General features: G+C 32.9%; 1 protein-coding gene across 1 annotated transcript in view; it reads right to left on the reverse strand.

Moving 5' to 3' along the window:
• Positions 1-16,687, reverse strand: part of RIMS2 (regulating synaptic membrane exocytosis 2) — a 318,322-nt gene that overhangs the window by 152,754 nt on the left and 148,881 nt on the right. Inside the window, exons 7-10 of the mRNA XM_058175035.1 lie at positions 12,125-12,224; positions 10,293-10,416; positions 9,762-9,808; positions 8,071-8,183 (exon numbers count right to left, since the gene is read on the reverse strand). Coding sequence (XP_058031018.1) covers positions 8,071-8,183; positions 9,762-9,808; positions 10,293-10,416; positions 12,125-12,224 — 384 coding nt within the window. The remainder of the gene's footprint in view (positions 1-8,070; positions 8,184-9,761; positions 9,809-10,292; positions 10,417-12,124; positions 12,225-16,687) is intronic.

Below are 16,687 nucleotides of genomic sequence, written 5' to 3' on the forward strand. Positions count from 1 at the left end.
TTATTTAATCCCTTACATAGCTCTAGATTTCTTTTCCTCTGAAATTTTATATTAAATTTTACTTCCCAAAATTGGAGTAGCTTAAAATATAAAGAAATAATTAGTTATTCTAGCCTAAGCATTATGCATACCCCACAAATCTCTGCTAAGATAGAAAAATAGAAAAAAAATTAAAGTTAAAGACCATATAGATATGTCCTGATCTACAATTATTAAAATCAAATGCAGGATGAAAAAGAAGTTTATCACCCCTCCACTAAGATAACTGATGGTTTTGAATAAAGTTGAAGTTTTCTTCATGGACCGCTGATTCTTTCCTACATTATATGGAAAAGGGTAACTATGTCTGGCCATGCCACTCTTAATTGGATTACAAATAGTCTTCAAATTATGACTGCGATGAAGCCTGCCTATTATGGTTGCAACATATGGTGGTTGTAAAACAGATTGGTCATGTGACTGATCCAACTTTAGGACCTTTTTTGCAGCAGTTGTTAAGCAAATCGCCATGGTTGTCAAGACTACCAAGGATTCATTATAGGTGTCATTTGTCAAAAAAAGTGGAAGTAAATCCTGGTTTTCAGCAAAACTGTCATAAAATGCAGTCACATGACCATAGGATGCTGCAAATGGCTATAAATGTAGCCCAGGTGCCAGGTGCCTGAAGTGCAATCACGTGAACGGGGGTACAGCTGTCAGAACTTCAAATCCAGGTTGTTAGTATCCAACTAGGTAGGTCTCTCGGAACTTTGACCAGTCACTGAGTGACCGATTGTAAGTCAGGGACTACCTGTAACTGGTTATTTTCATTAATATCAAATGAATAACACAGTTGTAATTCCAAAATGTTTTGATCCAATAAATGTCTTTGTAGACAATCAAAATATGCCATACTAACTTTTTAATTTCAATTCAGATAGTGTGCTATATATTGCTCAAATATAGTCTGATTTTAATAACATCCAAGTGAGTAGCTTGTAATATTATATTTTTCAAGGACTATTTTGGGAGGATTAAATTGCTCAACTAAGCTGGATTTATTAAGAATTGAACTACATATATCATGTCTAAATTCAAAATCACTGAATATTATAATATAAATGAGTAATGTTCCATGTTCAAAAGAAAATAAAATAAAAAAGAAAGCATGCAGCAAAGCAAAATAAGCATAACGATATTCTTATACAATCTACAGGTTGTTTGATCTATAGTATTTTAAGGAATAACTAATGAGAAAGGGCAAACAATTTGTATTCGAATAAAACAGGCAAATATAATCAACACTAAACATCACAACAAAAAATTATAATCATTTATATTTCACAATTTCAATTAACATCTTAAAATGCCTGCAGATGCAAATTTCTTAGATAAGAACAAATTTATTTGCCCATCTTCTCAAGGAAATGTCATTTAGAAAATGCAAAAAGGAGAATGATTTAAAGAGACATCAACTTTAATATACAAGGACAAATATCAAAAGAACAGATCACTTATTTCAAGGTACACAGTTGCAGAAGAGTTTCAAAATAATTATTACTATTAATATCTATTGATGTCTATGGCTCTTTAAATATAGATAAAATCAAAACTAAAAGCTAGTTGTCTCTTTAAATTTCAATGTAGGGTTCTGATATCCATGCAATATTTTTCAAGCTGTACACAAGACAATATGATATTTGTTAAGATGGTCTAAAACAACACATTCAAAAATTAAAATGGGAAAACGGACCAACGGTGACATTTTCCTACTATCCATTTTCCAAGAAAACAACAACAACCAAAAAGAAAAAAACTTTAGTTTCTGTCAGGCAGATTAAGCCTTTACCTGAACCCTAGGAACAAAAGGCGCTGTTCTTCTACTAAGGCTTTGGCTCTGGTAAGCAAAATTAAAGAAAAAGCAGTAAAACAAAGCCAAAAAGACAACACACTAGAAACTAAAAGACCAAAATTAAAACAAGAACACACAACTTTAAATAGTGCCATACACCAAGAACACATTTATTTAAAAGCAAGTGTTAAAACTGATGTATTAAAACTGTAAACATCCTTTATGTTCCTCTATTAATAAGATTTTTATTTGACTTGTTTCACATTGTGGTTGGCGTGTCCTGAAGATGTGTTTGTCCTTATTCACAGTTGTTTAATATTCAGATCCTTTCCAATGCCTTTATTAAAAGACTTCTTTATGTACAATGCATGTTAAAATAAAGCCACTTAAAAAACAGTACGATGCAAATTTATAACCCCTTAACTGAGAGTAAATCCCATTAATCTCATTTAACCTTCCATTAGAATATATAGGATTATATTACCCAATGTCATGGAATATAAACGAAAATACCTCAGTTTACCCTTACAGCTGGCCCTTAAAATGATTTAATAGTGAAACTCATTATGGGGTCTCACTAGCATTTTCAATGAGCTCATTTATTTTAGCACACTACCAATTAACATGGTCTGCTTTAATAGTTTCAAAGGAGTGGTACAATTTATTTATTATACTGAGTCAGTGTTTAGACTGTAAAAATGCATTTCATTAGCTCACTTCAATAATCTCTAGATTATTAAAAGATCATCTTTATACGCTCTTTAGGAGGATGAAAAAACTAATAAATTGTTAATCATATTTCAGGAAGTATTTTAATTATGTTTGCTGTAATTTCTATATTACTGTATATATTTCCTCTCCTATTTGTTTACATATTTCCTTTTAATTTTTCTTGGAAAAAATAAGGAAATGAATTTTTCATATAACTCAAAAGAATTTAAAATTGGACATCCACAAGTGGATGCTGTACATGTCATTAGGTCATCACAAACATATGCAGATCAGATTCTATACAGGTGATGTTCCTTATACAAATTATGTATTCATTATTGCAATGATGTCATGTCATGAATGACATCTATGGCTTCCATTAGGCGCCTATGGAATCTATTTCTTTATTTATCCATTAGACAAGTATTTATACGATTGTCAATTTATCTTAATGTTCAAGACCACTTTAGAAAAAGCTGCTTTGCAGATTACTGTCAGTTTCAAAAGTGACACTGGGAACGTCTCGGCATATTCTATGGCCTCTCTCTTCTCAACAGTTTCTTTCTCTTTTTCATTTGAAGGAGCAAATGGTAGCTCCAGGATAACGGAAGCTGAGATATTCAGTGTCCTGACAATAATATATAACAGTCATGGCATGAAAGAAAAGAGACTTAGGTAGAGGCATGAAGGTATGAAATAAAGGAACCAAGCAAGGCATTGGTTTTCAATCCGTAAGTTGTAACTCTCTAAAAAGCTTTCAGTCAAATGAAGAGAAATTGCAAATCCCAGATCCACAAGGGGAACAGGGAATGCACGAGTTAGAAGGATGAGCAGAGGTAGGCAGGCATCAAATCAGATCAAATCAAATTAAAGCAAATCAAACCTTTACCGCAGCCGTAAACCCAGCAGTCAGATACAAACAATTAAAAATGAAATATATGTTTGTGTGTATGAATAAGGAATTAATACAATTTTTCAAACACAAGGAGGGAGGGATGGTACCTATGGAAGAACACAATTGGGCAATCGGGGAGAATATATCCAACTAATAGTAAGACAAGAGAAATAGCAAATAGAACTCAGGCTGTGACAGGAAATCTCTTCAGGATAAGATGGATAAACGCCATCTGAAATTTCTTACATAGCAGAGTAATAAAGGAACCTACGGCCCAAAGATTCCACTGGCAATGATGATAATTGGGATAATGATGTCACATGATTGCACCACTTAGCAACAGTAACCGCGATCATCCCTGCTGCCATCATTAAGCAAGGAACTCCAAACAATTTTCTGCTATGGAGGAAGGAGGAGAAGCCGGCAGGAAGTTAGAAGTTCCAGGCAGCTCACAAGCATGCAGGCAGGTGGCTACTGCATGTGAGGGAGGGTGTCCAATTTGTCGGTGAGGTGCAACAGGAACATGACCAGACTGGATTTGGGGAGAATTACTAGAGTGAATGAGAGCATCCCTCCCCATTGACTTTGCTGGTGGGAAGTTGACAGGGAAATTTGCAAACGATTAAATTGTGGGATGATGCGAGCCAGTTGCTAAGTTCTCAGTTCGCAATCACAGGGGTGCTCGGATAGCCAGAACTTTTTGGACTGGTTATAATATCACTCATTCAGTATAATTGTAACTTCAAACAACTGCTGAATGAGTGTTCATTAAGCAAGGACTGCCCGTACTGAGCTGTTCCTGATAATAGCTGATAATATTTTTGTAATGCTCCATCAGCAGAAAGCAATGTGCCCAGTCTGGCCAAACTGAAAGCCCAGCAAAATTTCAGAATATTGATGGTAAGAGGTTGGAGGCTGGCACATATTCATTTGGGGGGAAAAAACCCATCAGCTGCGGGGCTGGGAACCAGACCTAAACTGATTTGAAGATCAATGTCCCAGATATTCTTCTTAAGAATATTGCTATTTTCAAAGTGTAATGGCAAATGTTCTCCAATAAGATTCATAGGAAGCGAAGCTTGCCAATAACTTAAAGGTCATTTTAAAACAGTCTCCAAAAACTAATGATGCCAAAAGTTAAAAAGATACTACCAAGCTTCAGTATCCACAGAGATCAAGATTGTCTCTAAACATAAATCAATATTTTGAATTCATTTTCGAATTGCAAGTTCTAGTAGACTTAGACTAAATGTGATGTTTAAATGGATTCTAGGAAGTCAATGTTTCTTAAAAAAAGGCTTAAAGAAGCTGAGCAAGGACCTTGGTTATAAAGTCTTTGCATACTGCATGGGTAAACTGAGCTCCATTTGAATGGGAAATGTCAAAATAGCTAAAACATTATAATGACCAACACTTGCCAGATATAAGTAATGTTTTCCCTAGAATAGTGGGAGGCCTAGAACTGCACTCTAAAGTCGGAATGGAATAACTTGCTGCAGCCAACTCACCACAGCCAATTCACTGCGGCCAACTTGCTGCGAGACAATTCAATAATTCAATTTAATTATTTAAAATAATTTTAAAAATATTTTAATTTTTGTCATTCACATTTCATTTTGTCACTCTTTTGGCATCCTTTCTTTAATGATTGTATTCCACTATTTCTTCAATATTAGTGTAACACTGGTTCTGTGGCAAGTTGTCCCGCAGCCAGTTGGCTGTGGTGAATTGGCCATGGCGAGTGGCTGTGGCCAGTTTTCATAGAACCATCTAAAATATTTACCTGCTTGATAAATATGCATGCATCTCCTATTAATTTTCCAATTATGAATTTTATAGTGCACTTATTCTGGGTTGTTGTTGTTCATAGATGGGATTACAATTGTGTGGTGTAAGAAAGCATGATGAATTGTCAACATGGGTCAATAAGGCATATTCAAATAACCCAGCCATCTTTTTTTTCTTCCACTTAGTATTTGAGGAAGAATAAAATATCCTCCAGAGTAAAGGCAGTTACATAGGAAACCAACACAGTAAGTTATGTAATGCCATATGTACTGTAGTATTTTAATTGATTGAAGTTTTTATGTGGTTTTTGTATGCGATGTTTGCTGCCCAAGGTATTAATATTTAATATTTATTATATGCAACATTTAATTAGTATTTAAGATGGGCAACCTATATAAATGTTATAAAATAAATAAGAGTGAAAATAAAGACCGTTACAATGAATGGGAATAATCTCACTCTCATTCTTTTCCATTGAGAGATTTACAAGGGAACATCTGCCAAAAAGTAAAACGCTATACATAATACCATAACTGTTCTACATCTTTTCTCCATTCCCAGCCAAAAAAAATTTTTTTTCTATCCAGCATCAGAATGAACTCTGCACTGTATGGGCAAAACAAGTTTCCTTAATTATAAAAAAACTTTATGTCAAATAATGCAGGTGAGTATGTTAATATATGGAATGTGCACAAGAAATATTCAAAACTAAATAACATCTCATAATGTTGACATTCATTTTTGGTGAATTCTAAATATTCTATTACAGGTACTCCTCAACTTATAACAGTTCATTTAGTAACCATTCAAAGTTACAACAGAACTGAAAAAAGTGACCATTTTTTACAGTTACAAACTTTCCAGCATCCCCATGATCATGTGATCAAAATTCAGAGTCTTGGCAACTGGTTCATATTTATGACTGTTGCTATGTCCCAGGATTACGTGATCATCTTTTGTGTCCTTCTGAGAAGCAAAGTCAATGGGGAAGCCAGAGTCACTTAACAACCAGGTTGTTGAGAGGTTACTAACTTATCAACTGCAGTGATTCACTTAACAACTGAGGCAAGAAAGGTCATAAAATGGGTTCAAAACTCACTTAACAAATGTGTCATTTAACAACATAAATTTTGGGATCAATTGTGGTTGTAAGTTGAGGACTACCTGTATATGGCCATATAATTTCTTACTTATCCAAGATAAAATTTGGGAAAGTCAGTAGGACTTTCCATCCATCATTAACTTCATTCTCTCTTTTCTTTCTCTAGGATTAGATTAGCATTCTCCAATAAAATATATTTAGGGACTTGCTTACTCAACTGAATTATTTCAAACAAGGAATCCTTCTTTGTGCTTTCTTTTCTTATTATTAATATTCATTATTAGTGTTTACTAATGAGTATGGATGTAAGATGCTTTACAATCTTGAGATCTTATAGTAAGTATTATAGGAGCAGAGTTAAATAAATACAATTCATCATGTTGGGTCAAAAGTAACTATAGATATACTACTGTCGAATAGTTTCAAAGAAATCAGACCCTTTCTAATTCAAAAACTCTTAAAAAGCAGTTTTCAACAAAAATAGTTATGTTCACAGAACACTACTAGATTACAAATTATTCTATCACATCATAAGTATGCTGCAAAGTAATTTACATTTCAGTGTGTTAGCTCAGAAAACTAGATTGAATTTAAACTAACTCAAAAAATATGATAAACTTAGATAATTGTGTCATGCCACCAGCCATGGTGTCATAAATTCTACTCATCAATTCAAATGTTCTCTGTTTATGTCTTTTCAAAAAAGAATAGCCTTTCAAAGAGCTTTCAAAGAATGAAAATGATGAGTGATAATTTTGTATAATTACTATAATCAGCAAAAGAGATATGGCATTTGTTGGCACATTATCACCCCAGACTTAAATAGTTACCCACCTAAGATTTAATAATGAAATAGGTAAATTTTTAATCTCTTTTATACTTTTGCTGTGTATTCTTTTGCAAAATATTATAATGATTCTAATATTGTGGAAAAGACGTTGCACAAGTACACACTACCCACTCACACTACCCCAATCTCCAATGTAAACACGTACAAATTTTGTTACACTTTAAAAGAATGTTGAAAACTGTTCTACTGTCCTCCTTGTCTGGATATGTTGTAGAATGGAAGCACTATTATTATTTCAAAATTAAGAAACAGAAGAAATAAGAGCTGGTAGAGAAATAACCAACACAGCCCCATAACCAACTAAAACCCTGAGAACCCCTCAATTTTTTTTACTTTATTTTAATATTTAATATTTTAGAAAAGAGAAATGATTAACTGCACAGAAAGTAAACATATTAATTTAATTTAATTTAATTTAATTAGATTAGATTATATTACTGTGGATCAAGACATGCCTACTTTTTGGAAAGCAACTTCTGGTACTTCAATCAAAGACCAAGTATAGGTTACCTGGTACTACCTTGAAAAAAGGCTACCAGTCCCTGACATAACTATCTGCCAGGAACATTGTGTGGGTGGTTTAAATTACTGTACATATAAGTCTAATTATCTAATTCTATCAATAAAGGTTTGTATTCTCTTTGAATATTGGTTCATAGTTGGTGCATGTAGATACAATTCTGTTACATATAACATTCAATGAATTTAGTATTAACATATACATATTCCAAATACAGTATAAAATAGCTATAGACTACTTCATGTTGCGAAAAAACTGAATGAAAAAAGAAATCAAGATAAAACCATTTTAGTGCATACTTGACATTGTCACTTAAGAAAAACTTTATTGATAAAAAAACAAGGATTACTACACTCAACAATTGTTTACATACTGAAAGTTGTCCAGATAAAAACTGTGGAACATCTCTCAACATGCCAGGACTCATGGGAGAAGTGACTGATATAGAAGGCCGATCCATTTTCTGAGATTCAAATGAACTAGAACCTGAAAGTATAATTCATTTTAATTCATTAAATTAGCAGATACACAATACTGTATGTTTATATGTAAAAGAAAAAGCATTCAAACATTGACAAGCATACTATAAAATTTATATATATTATATACCAAAAAAATTATTTCAATATGGTAGAACATTTAAGCAAATGAAAGGAATGCAGCTAAAGCTGAACAAATGTGGATCAATAATTAAAAATAATAAATTATAGATATTATTCTATACAATCCCTGACAATCTAAAGACTAAAATTCTGCAATATGCCATGTTTGGCTATATTTGTTTTTTTGTTTTTTTTTTATTTTTTTATTTATTATTTTTTTATTTATTTATTTTGTCACAACAATATATATAAGCATCGTACAAAAAGGTTATATAATATATAAACATATATATGAGTAAATATTAGGAGGTATAAGCATATATATATAGGAAGAAGAAAAGAAAAACAATAGGACAGGAACGGTAGGCACGTTTGTGCTCTTATGCACGCCCCTTATGGTCCTCTTAGGAATGGGGTGAGGTCAATAGTAGAAAGTTTTTGCTTAAAGTTTTTAGGATTATGGGAAGAGACCACAGAGTCAGGTAAAGTATTCCAAGCACTGATGATTCTGTTACAGAAGTCATATTTTCTGCAATCTAGATTAAAGCGGTTAACATTAAGTTTTAAAACTATTGGTTGCTCTTGTATTATTGCAATTAAAGCTGAAGTAGTCTTTAACAGGAAGGACATTACAATAGATGATTCTATGAGTTAAACTTAGGTCTTGTCGAGGCGACAAGAAGAAGAAGGCACGTCAGAGGAATTGATTTGCTTCTCAAATTACTCCTGAATTAAATAAACTTCAGTAACATTTTACAATTAGAAAAACAAATTATAAAAATGGGTATTTTGCTTTTTCCAGAAAGTATATTGCAGTTTTTTTCATGCTGTGATAGTAAAACACTGAAACTGCTGACAATTGTGTGATATATTTAATGTCTGAATTTTCCTAAAGCCATAAAAATACTTGGAAATTTAAACAAGCTTAGAAAGTCAATATAAGGGGAAAGCTGTGTGGTTATTTTACAAGCATTTTATATTGAAACTGTTGTTCCCTTTGGCATATCCTACTGTACAGCTAACAGTGGGACAAAGCTAAATCTTACACCACTTTATCTGCAATCTTCTATAGATTTACTTGAGACTAAGCCCATTAAGCTCAGTAGATTTATTTCCCCATTCAAAAATAAATAGAATTGCCATATCTGAATGACAGAGACATTTCTCAACAGTAACAACATTATTATTTTAAACTCTCTATCAACATAATGTACGTTTTATTTAATGATTGCAGTAAACAAAAGAGATTCTAAAAACCTTAAAAGATAGAAAAAACATCAATTCTAATTTAACAATATTTGGTATTTTTCAGTAAAGAACACATTAACATTGTATTTAATGTCTTCTGACAAAACAGTTATTAAAGAAAGAGTAAAACATAACAAAGATATGTATGTAGAAATAGACAAGTAGCTATGCCTCAATTTTCAGATGGGTATTACATCTAAAAAATAAAACTTACTGGACTCCAACTGTGCATGCGTACTGTCAGGTATTCTGGGAATATCCCTGCAATTATGAAGAACAAAATATAATCATATTGTATCTAGCCATCACAGCTAGTTAGTATATAATAAATGTGAAAATAAGGGAAATAAAAGAAAACACTTGAAACTTCAAAAATATACTTATTCAGAAAATATTTCTGAATATCAAAATCAAATTGGAAACAGTATTTTATATTTGTATTCTCAGTTGTATAAAATGCAATATAGAACATATATGGGTGATCTTCATTGTCTTAAAAAGCTTAAAAAATGAAACATTACATAAGGAAATCACATTTAACAGATATAAATAATCATTGCAGTAATCAAGACATCTGAATATTAAAAGGAAGCAAAATAAGGATGAATGTTAAATGGTTAAAGAAGACTAAACCTTCTGTAATTTTTTTGTTTTTGTATGATATAAACTCAGCATGAATATTAATGAGACTACGTGCAAATTTTAAATACTGTTAACTGAAGAAGCATTCTATAATATAACTCACCCAATTGGCCTTGAAACTACAAGTTCTACTTGTGCCTCTGGTTTGGATTCAAGAATGATATTATACACTTCTTCAAAAGTGGCTCCTTGCAAAAGCCTTCCATTCCACTCTAATACTTCATCACCTAAAAGTATAACCATCACAATCTGTTTACTGAAGAAAACTAGATCTCTGAACCTTTATTAGTGTTAGTGTCATTTGATCATTATAATTTGCTTAAGTTTAATTTTATTTTAAAAAGGCTATATTTTAAAAAGGCTGTTCAATAATAGATAATGCATTTATATGTAAATAGAAAATATATCCATTAAAAGAAAAAAATACTTTAATTAGCATATTAATCTTTAAAATAAAGTATGTACAACAGTATTTCACCTTGCATTACTTATCTTTTAATATGTTCTATAGAACACTGCAACTGAAAACAAAATAAATAATAAAAATATTTAAAATAAGACAATGTTTTCCACAACTTTCATATTAGATGTTGATTTTAAATAGCACTTGCAACAAGTGGCTTCTCCTGAATATAACTCAAGAACACCTTTAAGTTGAGGATGAAACCATATGTCACTTTCCGAATGATTGAATGAATGAATGAATGAATGAATGAATGAATGAATCAGATAAATAAATATAAATCAATAAGGTAAATCAATAAGGTAAATCAATAAAAAATAAATAAGACTCTTATATAAAAAGATGGAAAGAAATAGCAGCAATATCAATTCACTCAATTGCACTGATGGTGGATGTACTGGAAAATCTGAAGAACTAACTTGGGGAGAAAATCTATCCATGTGGTCATTAAGAGTCAACCAAGTTGATGGCAAGTAATCAAAAAGATGGGGATCCATGAAATAAGTAAGGTATAATCCATTATAGCCACAGTGGCACAATGGTTAGAGTGCAGTACTGCAGGCTACTTCTGCTGACTGCCGGCTGACTGCAATTTGGTAGTTCAAATCTCACCAAGCTTAAGGTTGACTCAGTCTTCCACCCTTCTGAGATGGGTAAAATGAGGACCCAGATTGTTGGGGGCAATATGCTGACTCTGTAAACAGCTTAGAGAGGGCTGTAAAGCACTGTGAAGCGGTATATAAGTTTAAGTCTAAGTGCTATTATCACATAAAAATTCTTGGAACACCAGTATAAGCAAGTGATCTCAACCACATTATACACAACAGATGTTCTTTATTTTCAACGGGACTTCATTAGAAATGCCTAGCCTAAAAAAAACCCAATCTCACTAGTAATATTATCTCAGACACCAAGAAGACATGATTCTATGAGAAACAGAGAAATGTCTGTTTTCTTTTTACTATCTAAAATACTTTCTCTTCCCCCGTGTAATTTAAATGGCAAATTTAATTCTAATTTCTTTTAAATTAAATAGACTTCAGTGTCTATACTACTATATTCAATTCAAAATATTGTGTTTTAGCTTTAAAACTGTACGCTTTCAGGGCTGAAGTTACTTGAAAAAGTTTCTGAATATGACCAAATATTAAAATGTCCAGACAAATATTTTCCAATTCACACATCTTATTTTCAACTAAATAACAGATATGGAGTATCATATCTTCTCACCATTATCATTTGATTCTTATTTATCTGCCATAATTGTAATTACCATTATAAAAATATACACATCACGTATGTGTATCAAAAAATAAAACTCTAAGAATAATCTCAAATTTTACAACAAAGTAAAAATATACTGTTACGAGGAAAGGTTTTTAATAATACAGTTGTGTATCTCCGTATTGCTAACATACATTAAACCAGAATTATCCTTTCTCAATTAAAAAATTTCAAAACTGTTCTCATACCTGGCCTAAGATGTCCAACTGTGTCAGCTAAACTTCCTTTTTTTACTTTGGTGATAAATGCACATAGTCGACCTGATTCAGTCATCTTTCCTCCAACCACCTGTTTAAACATATGATTAAAATTATATTTTAAAGGTTCATAAAGATCATTTTTCCTCAAATCAGTTTTAATTTGGTAACCCAAACTTAAATCAAATATATTAGAATTAAATATATTTAATATTTAAAAATATTAAAGGGGAGAAGGGCAGTATGGACAACCGTGGGATCTGGCAGGGTGAGAGCTGTGAACCATAAACACAAAGCTTTTGCAGTGTCCCAGTATAACAAATATAGTGCCCTTGCTGACCTTAATAGGGACACTAAAGTGACACATCAAGGTAGTTATGATACTGATAACTCAAACAATCAGGGGTTTATGGTCCGAGATGAAGAACTTACTTTGGAAAAGTGTGAATCAGGTATTACAGATCGGTCATAAAAGAAGAGCATGGTATCCAAAAAGAGAAGCCACCTTCTGATTGGTGATTCAATTGTAAGGGATGTAAATTTAGGGAAGGATATGGAGGTTTTGAAAGAGGTCAGGTGTCTACCTGGTGCTACTGCCAGCAGAGACAAGAGGCATATTCTTAAGATAGTCAAGAATATGCCAGTAAGAATTCTGATGTTGATGCTATTATACATCTTGGCACAAATGATCTGTCCCAAAAGGATGTACTTTCTGTGCAGAATGATTTCCAGAGCTTGCGGTATGAACTTAATAGTATAGGTTGTAAGCTTATCTTTTCAGAGGTCTTACCAGTACATAAGGAACAAAAAGGTAAAGGCCAGCATGTAGTGGAGTTTAATGTGTGGCTAAAGGAGTGGTGTAAAAGGGAAGGCTTTGGTTTTATTAGTCACAATGTCTGCAACTGGTCCAATGAAAAACTGTACAAAAGAGATGGATTGCATTCATCAAAGAAAGGGACTGAGTTACTTAGCAATAAATTCATAGATTTTCTGGATAAACATTTAAACTGAACAGTGAGGACAAAGAATTAATTGATACAGAAAATAGGGGCAGTCAGGCACAACACAGGTTATGTAGACAGTAAACACAAGGTCAATCCAAATGGACTCAATGGACACAGAGTACGAGGAATAAACAGAGTGAATTAGAAATTCAAGTAAATGAGGGCAGATATGATATTGTTGCCATTACGGAAACTTGGTGGGATGAAACCCACAAATGGAACATACAGCTAGAGGGATATAAATTATTTAAAAGAAATAGACCAAATAAAAGAGGAGGTGGAGTTGCACTATATATAAGAAATAACTACATCGCTACAGAAATAGAGCACAACAAAGGGCCCTCTGTGGCTCAGACTGCTAATGCAGTCTGTTATTAACAGCAGCTGCCTGCAATTACTGCAGGTTCTAGTCCCACCAGGCCCAAGGTTGACTCAGCCTTCCATCCTTTATAAGGTAGGTAAAATGAGGACCCAGATTGTTGGGGGCAATAAGCTGACTGTATATAAATATACAAATAGAATGAAGACTATTACTAACATAGTGTAAGCCTCCCTGAGTCTTCGGAGAAGGGCGGGATATAAATGCAAATTTAAAAAAAATGATGAAAATCATCTTGAATGCATTTGGGTCAATATAAAAGGGGTGAAAAATGATATTGCCATAGGTCTATACTCTAGGCCACCCAACCAAACAGAGGAAGTAGATGAACTTTTTGCTAGTCAGCTAACTAAGGTATGTAGGAAGCACATCATAGTAGTAATGGGGGATTTTAACTACCCTGAAATCAACTGGGAGACAAACTCTGCACCAAGTGGAAGATCCAACAGGTTCCTAACAAACCAAGCAGACAACTTTGTTTCCCAAAAAGTAGAGAAGGCAACAAGGGGATCAGCCATACTGGACTTAATTCTCACTAACAGAGATGAAATGAAAGAAGGTGTTGAATCTACAGGAACCTTGGGGGCAAATGATCATGCAATATTGGAATTTGACATTAAGCAAATACAAGTAGTAGAACAAAGTCAAACTAGAGTCTTGGACTTTAAGAGAGCTAATTTAAATAAACTTAGAGAGAGCTTGAGAAAGGATTCCATTGATGAGAATCCTCAAGGGGAAAACAACTCAAGAAGCTTGGGAAATTTTGAAAAGTGAGATTATAAAAGCACAGTCTAGCACAATACCAGTGAAGAAGAAAAATAATAGATCTCAAAAGAAACCAGCATGGATGCATAAAGAACTATCTGACAAATTGAAAGACAAAAAGGACACATATAAAAAGTGGAAAGAGGAGCAAATAACTAAGGCAGAATATCAGCAAATAACCCGAGCCTGTAAAGATGAAGTGAGGAAAGCTAAGGTTCACAATGAACAAAGGCTAGCGACAAAAGTAAAAAATAACAAAAAAAGCTTCTTGCAACATGTTAAAAACAAGAAAAAAGTCGAGGACTGCAAATGGCGATCACATGACCCCAGGATATTGTAACTGTTGTAATACATGTCAATTGCCAAGTGCTGAAATTGTGATCATGTGGCCACGGGAATGCAGTCATAAGTGTGAGGCTCAGTCAGAAATCACTTTTTTCAGTGCCACTATAACTTCAGAGGGTTGCTAAACAAATGGTTGCAAGTGGTATCCAAGTCCTCTGTTATAATGAGAGAAAAATTTTCACTTCCACAAACTGGAAAACATTTTTTTGCATATGTATATATAAGTGCCCAGGAATCTATGCATAATTTCATTAAACAATTCTATTTGTAACACTGTAATTCATTCCAAACTATATTTAAAAGCGTGTAATGGAATCCTAGTGCATTTTTCTTTAAAAAAATACTTTTTAAAAAACTTTAACTTTTAATGTTTAAATTATAGTTGTAGGGAAGCAACCTGCATAGTGCAAACATGAGAGATATGAGTTACACACAGAGAGATAAAGATCTACTGAAGAAAGAACACATGCACAAGAGATAGTATGAATGTACTGAAGAACTGTAGAAAAAATATTCCTAAATCAATTAATATGTACCACTGAATAATATTCTCGAAAGTGAAGTTAAATGGGTCCTAGAAAATACTGCAAACTACAAAGCTATAATTGATGAAATAATAACAGAAGTGTTTTAAACTTTGCAAGATAAGAAAGGTAGAGTGCAGGTGACAATGTATAAGTAGCTAGGGAAAAGTGAGCAGTGGCCAAGTGATTGAAAAATATAAATGTGCATTCCAATATCAAAAAGCACTGTACTAAAGGATGCTCAGATTGCTAATCGACAGTATTTCACACGATAGTAAACTAATCCTCAAGATTTTGCAATATCAACAATACTTGAAAGAGAACCGACAGATGTGTGACCTTGATTCAGATAAGGCAAGCACAACGAGGATCATACTATCAATATTTAATGAATAATTGAGAAGGCAAGGGAGTTCCGCAAAGATGTCTATTATTTTTTTTCACTATCATTTTGATTATAGCTGGCAACAAACTGCAGATAACCCTTAAAAATGTAAACGAACAGGATCATTTTATCTGCTTATTCAAAAATGTGGATGACGATTAGGAAGCGGCAAATAAGAATAGAATATCAAGCAACTAAATGCTTGAAAACTGGAAACGGATTACACCAAAATTGTATACTGTCATCCAATTTATTTAACTGATATTTGCTCAAAAAACTAAGAGGGACTATAACTATATCCGCTACTTGGGAGAAAGACTGTGACAGATACAGGCAAAATATTAAACTGCAAGAAATATCTTTAGAATGGTATATTGAGTTCACTTTCTCTTTTTATTAAGCTCTCAGATCAGAGAAATACAGGTGTTACATACTCTCATTTACAAGGTTTGATATGACTTCCTTAGCCTCAGAGGGCAGGAATTCATTATGGCACAATATATTTGTCTGGTATTTTTACTTATAGAGACCATCAGGGAGCAGTACACAACAGGTTTCATTCTTTAGATAAGTATTATCACACATCTGTAGCCATGATCTTTCAATGGGGCTCAAATCCCTTAGTGGGAATTGAATTCATGTAAAATGAATTTATGAAAGTCATACAACTGAGGGCATGACATATATAGCATCTGTATTTTTCAATCTTGAGGGATTGAGTTTTATTCTCCAATTGCTTTCAACTATATTGTCAAGGAAAATCATCAAAAATTTAATCTGTAATGTATATGTAAATAGTTATGTATAATACTTTGGGGCAAGTCAGGCTAAATATACTAAATATAGCCAGGTATGAATATTATGCACAATATTTCTAGTCTATATTAAGGCATACTACATATAACTGATCAGATGAAGTTGCTGAACAACCTACATTCACTTAAATTTATGTTAGTTGAGTTCAGGTAACATAAATTTAAGTGAGTATAGGCCTGCATTCAATGTTACATACATACATATTCATACAATGTTATTTGCCTTTACATTCCAACTTTCTTGTTTCTTGCAAACCTGCTCCAAATTTGCTCAAATACTCTTTTTGAACTATGTTGAGGTTCAAAAAGATTTTGAATTGATAATGCTTTAACTTGA

This window comes from Ahaetulla prasina, chromosome 3 (assembly GCF_028640845.1).
Source record: "Ahaetulla prasina isolate Xishuangbanna chromosome 3, ASM2864084v1, whole genome shotgun sequence".
Classification (NCBI taxonomy): domain Eukaryota; kingdom Metazoa; phylum Chordata; class Lepidosauria; order Squamata; family Colubridae; genus Ahaetulla; species Ahaetulla prasina.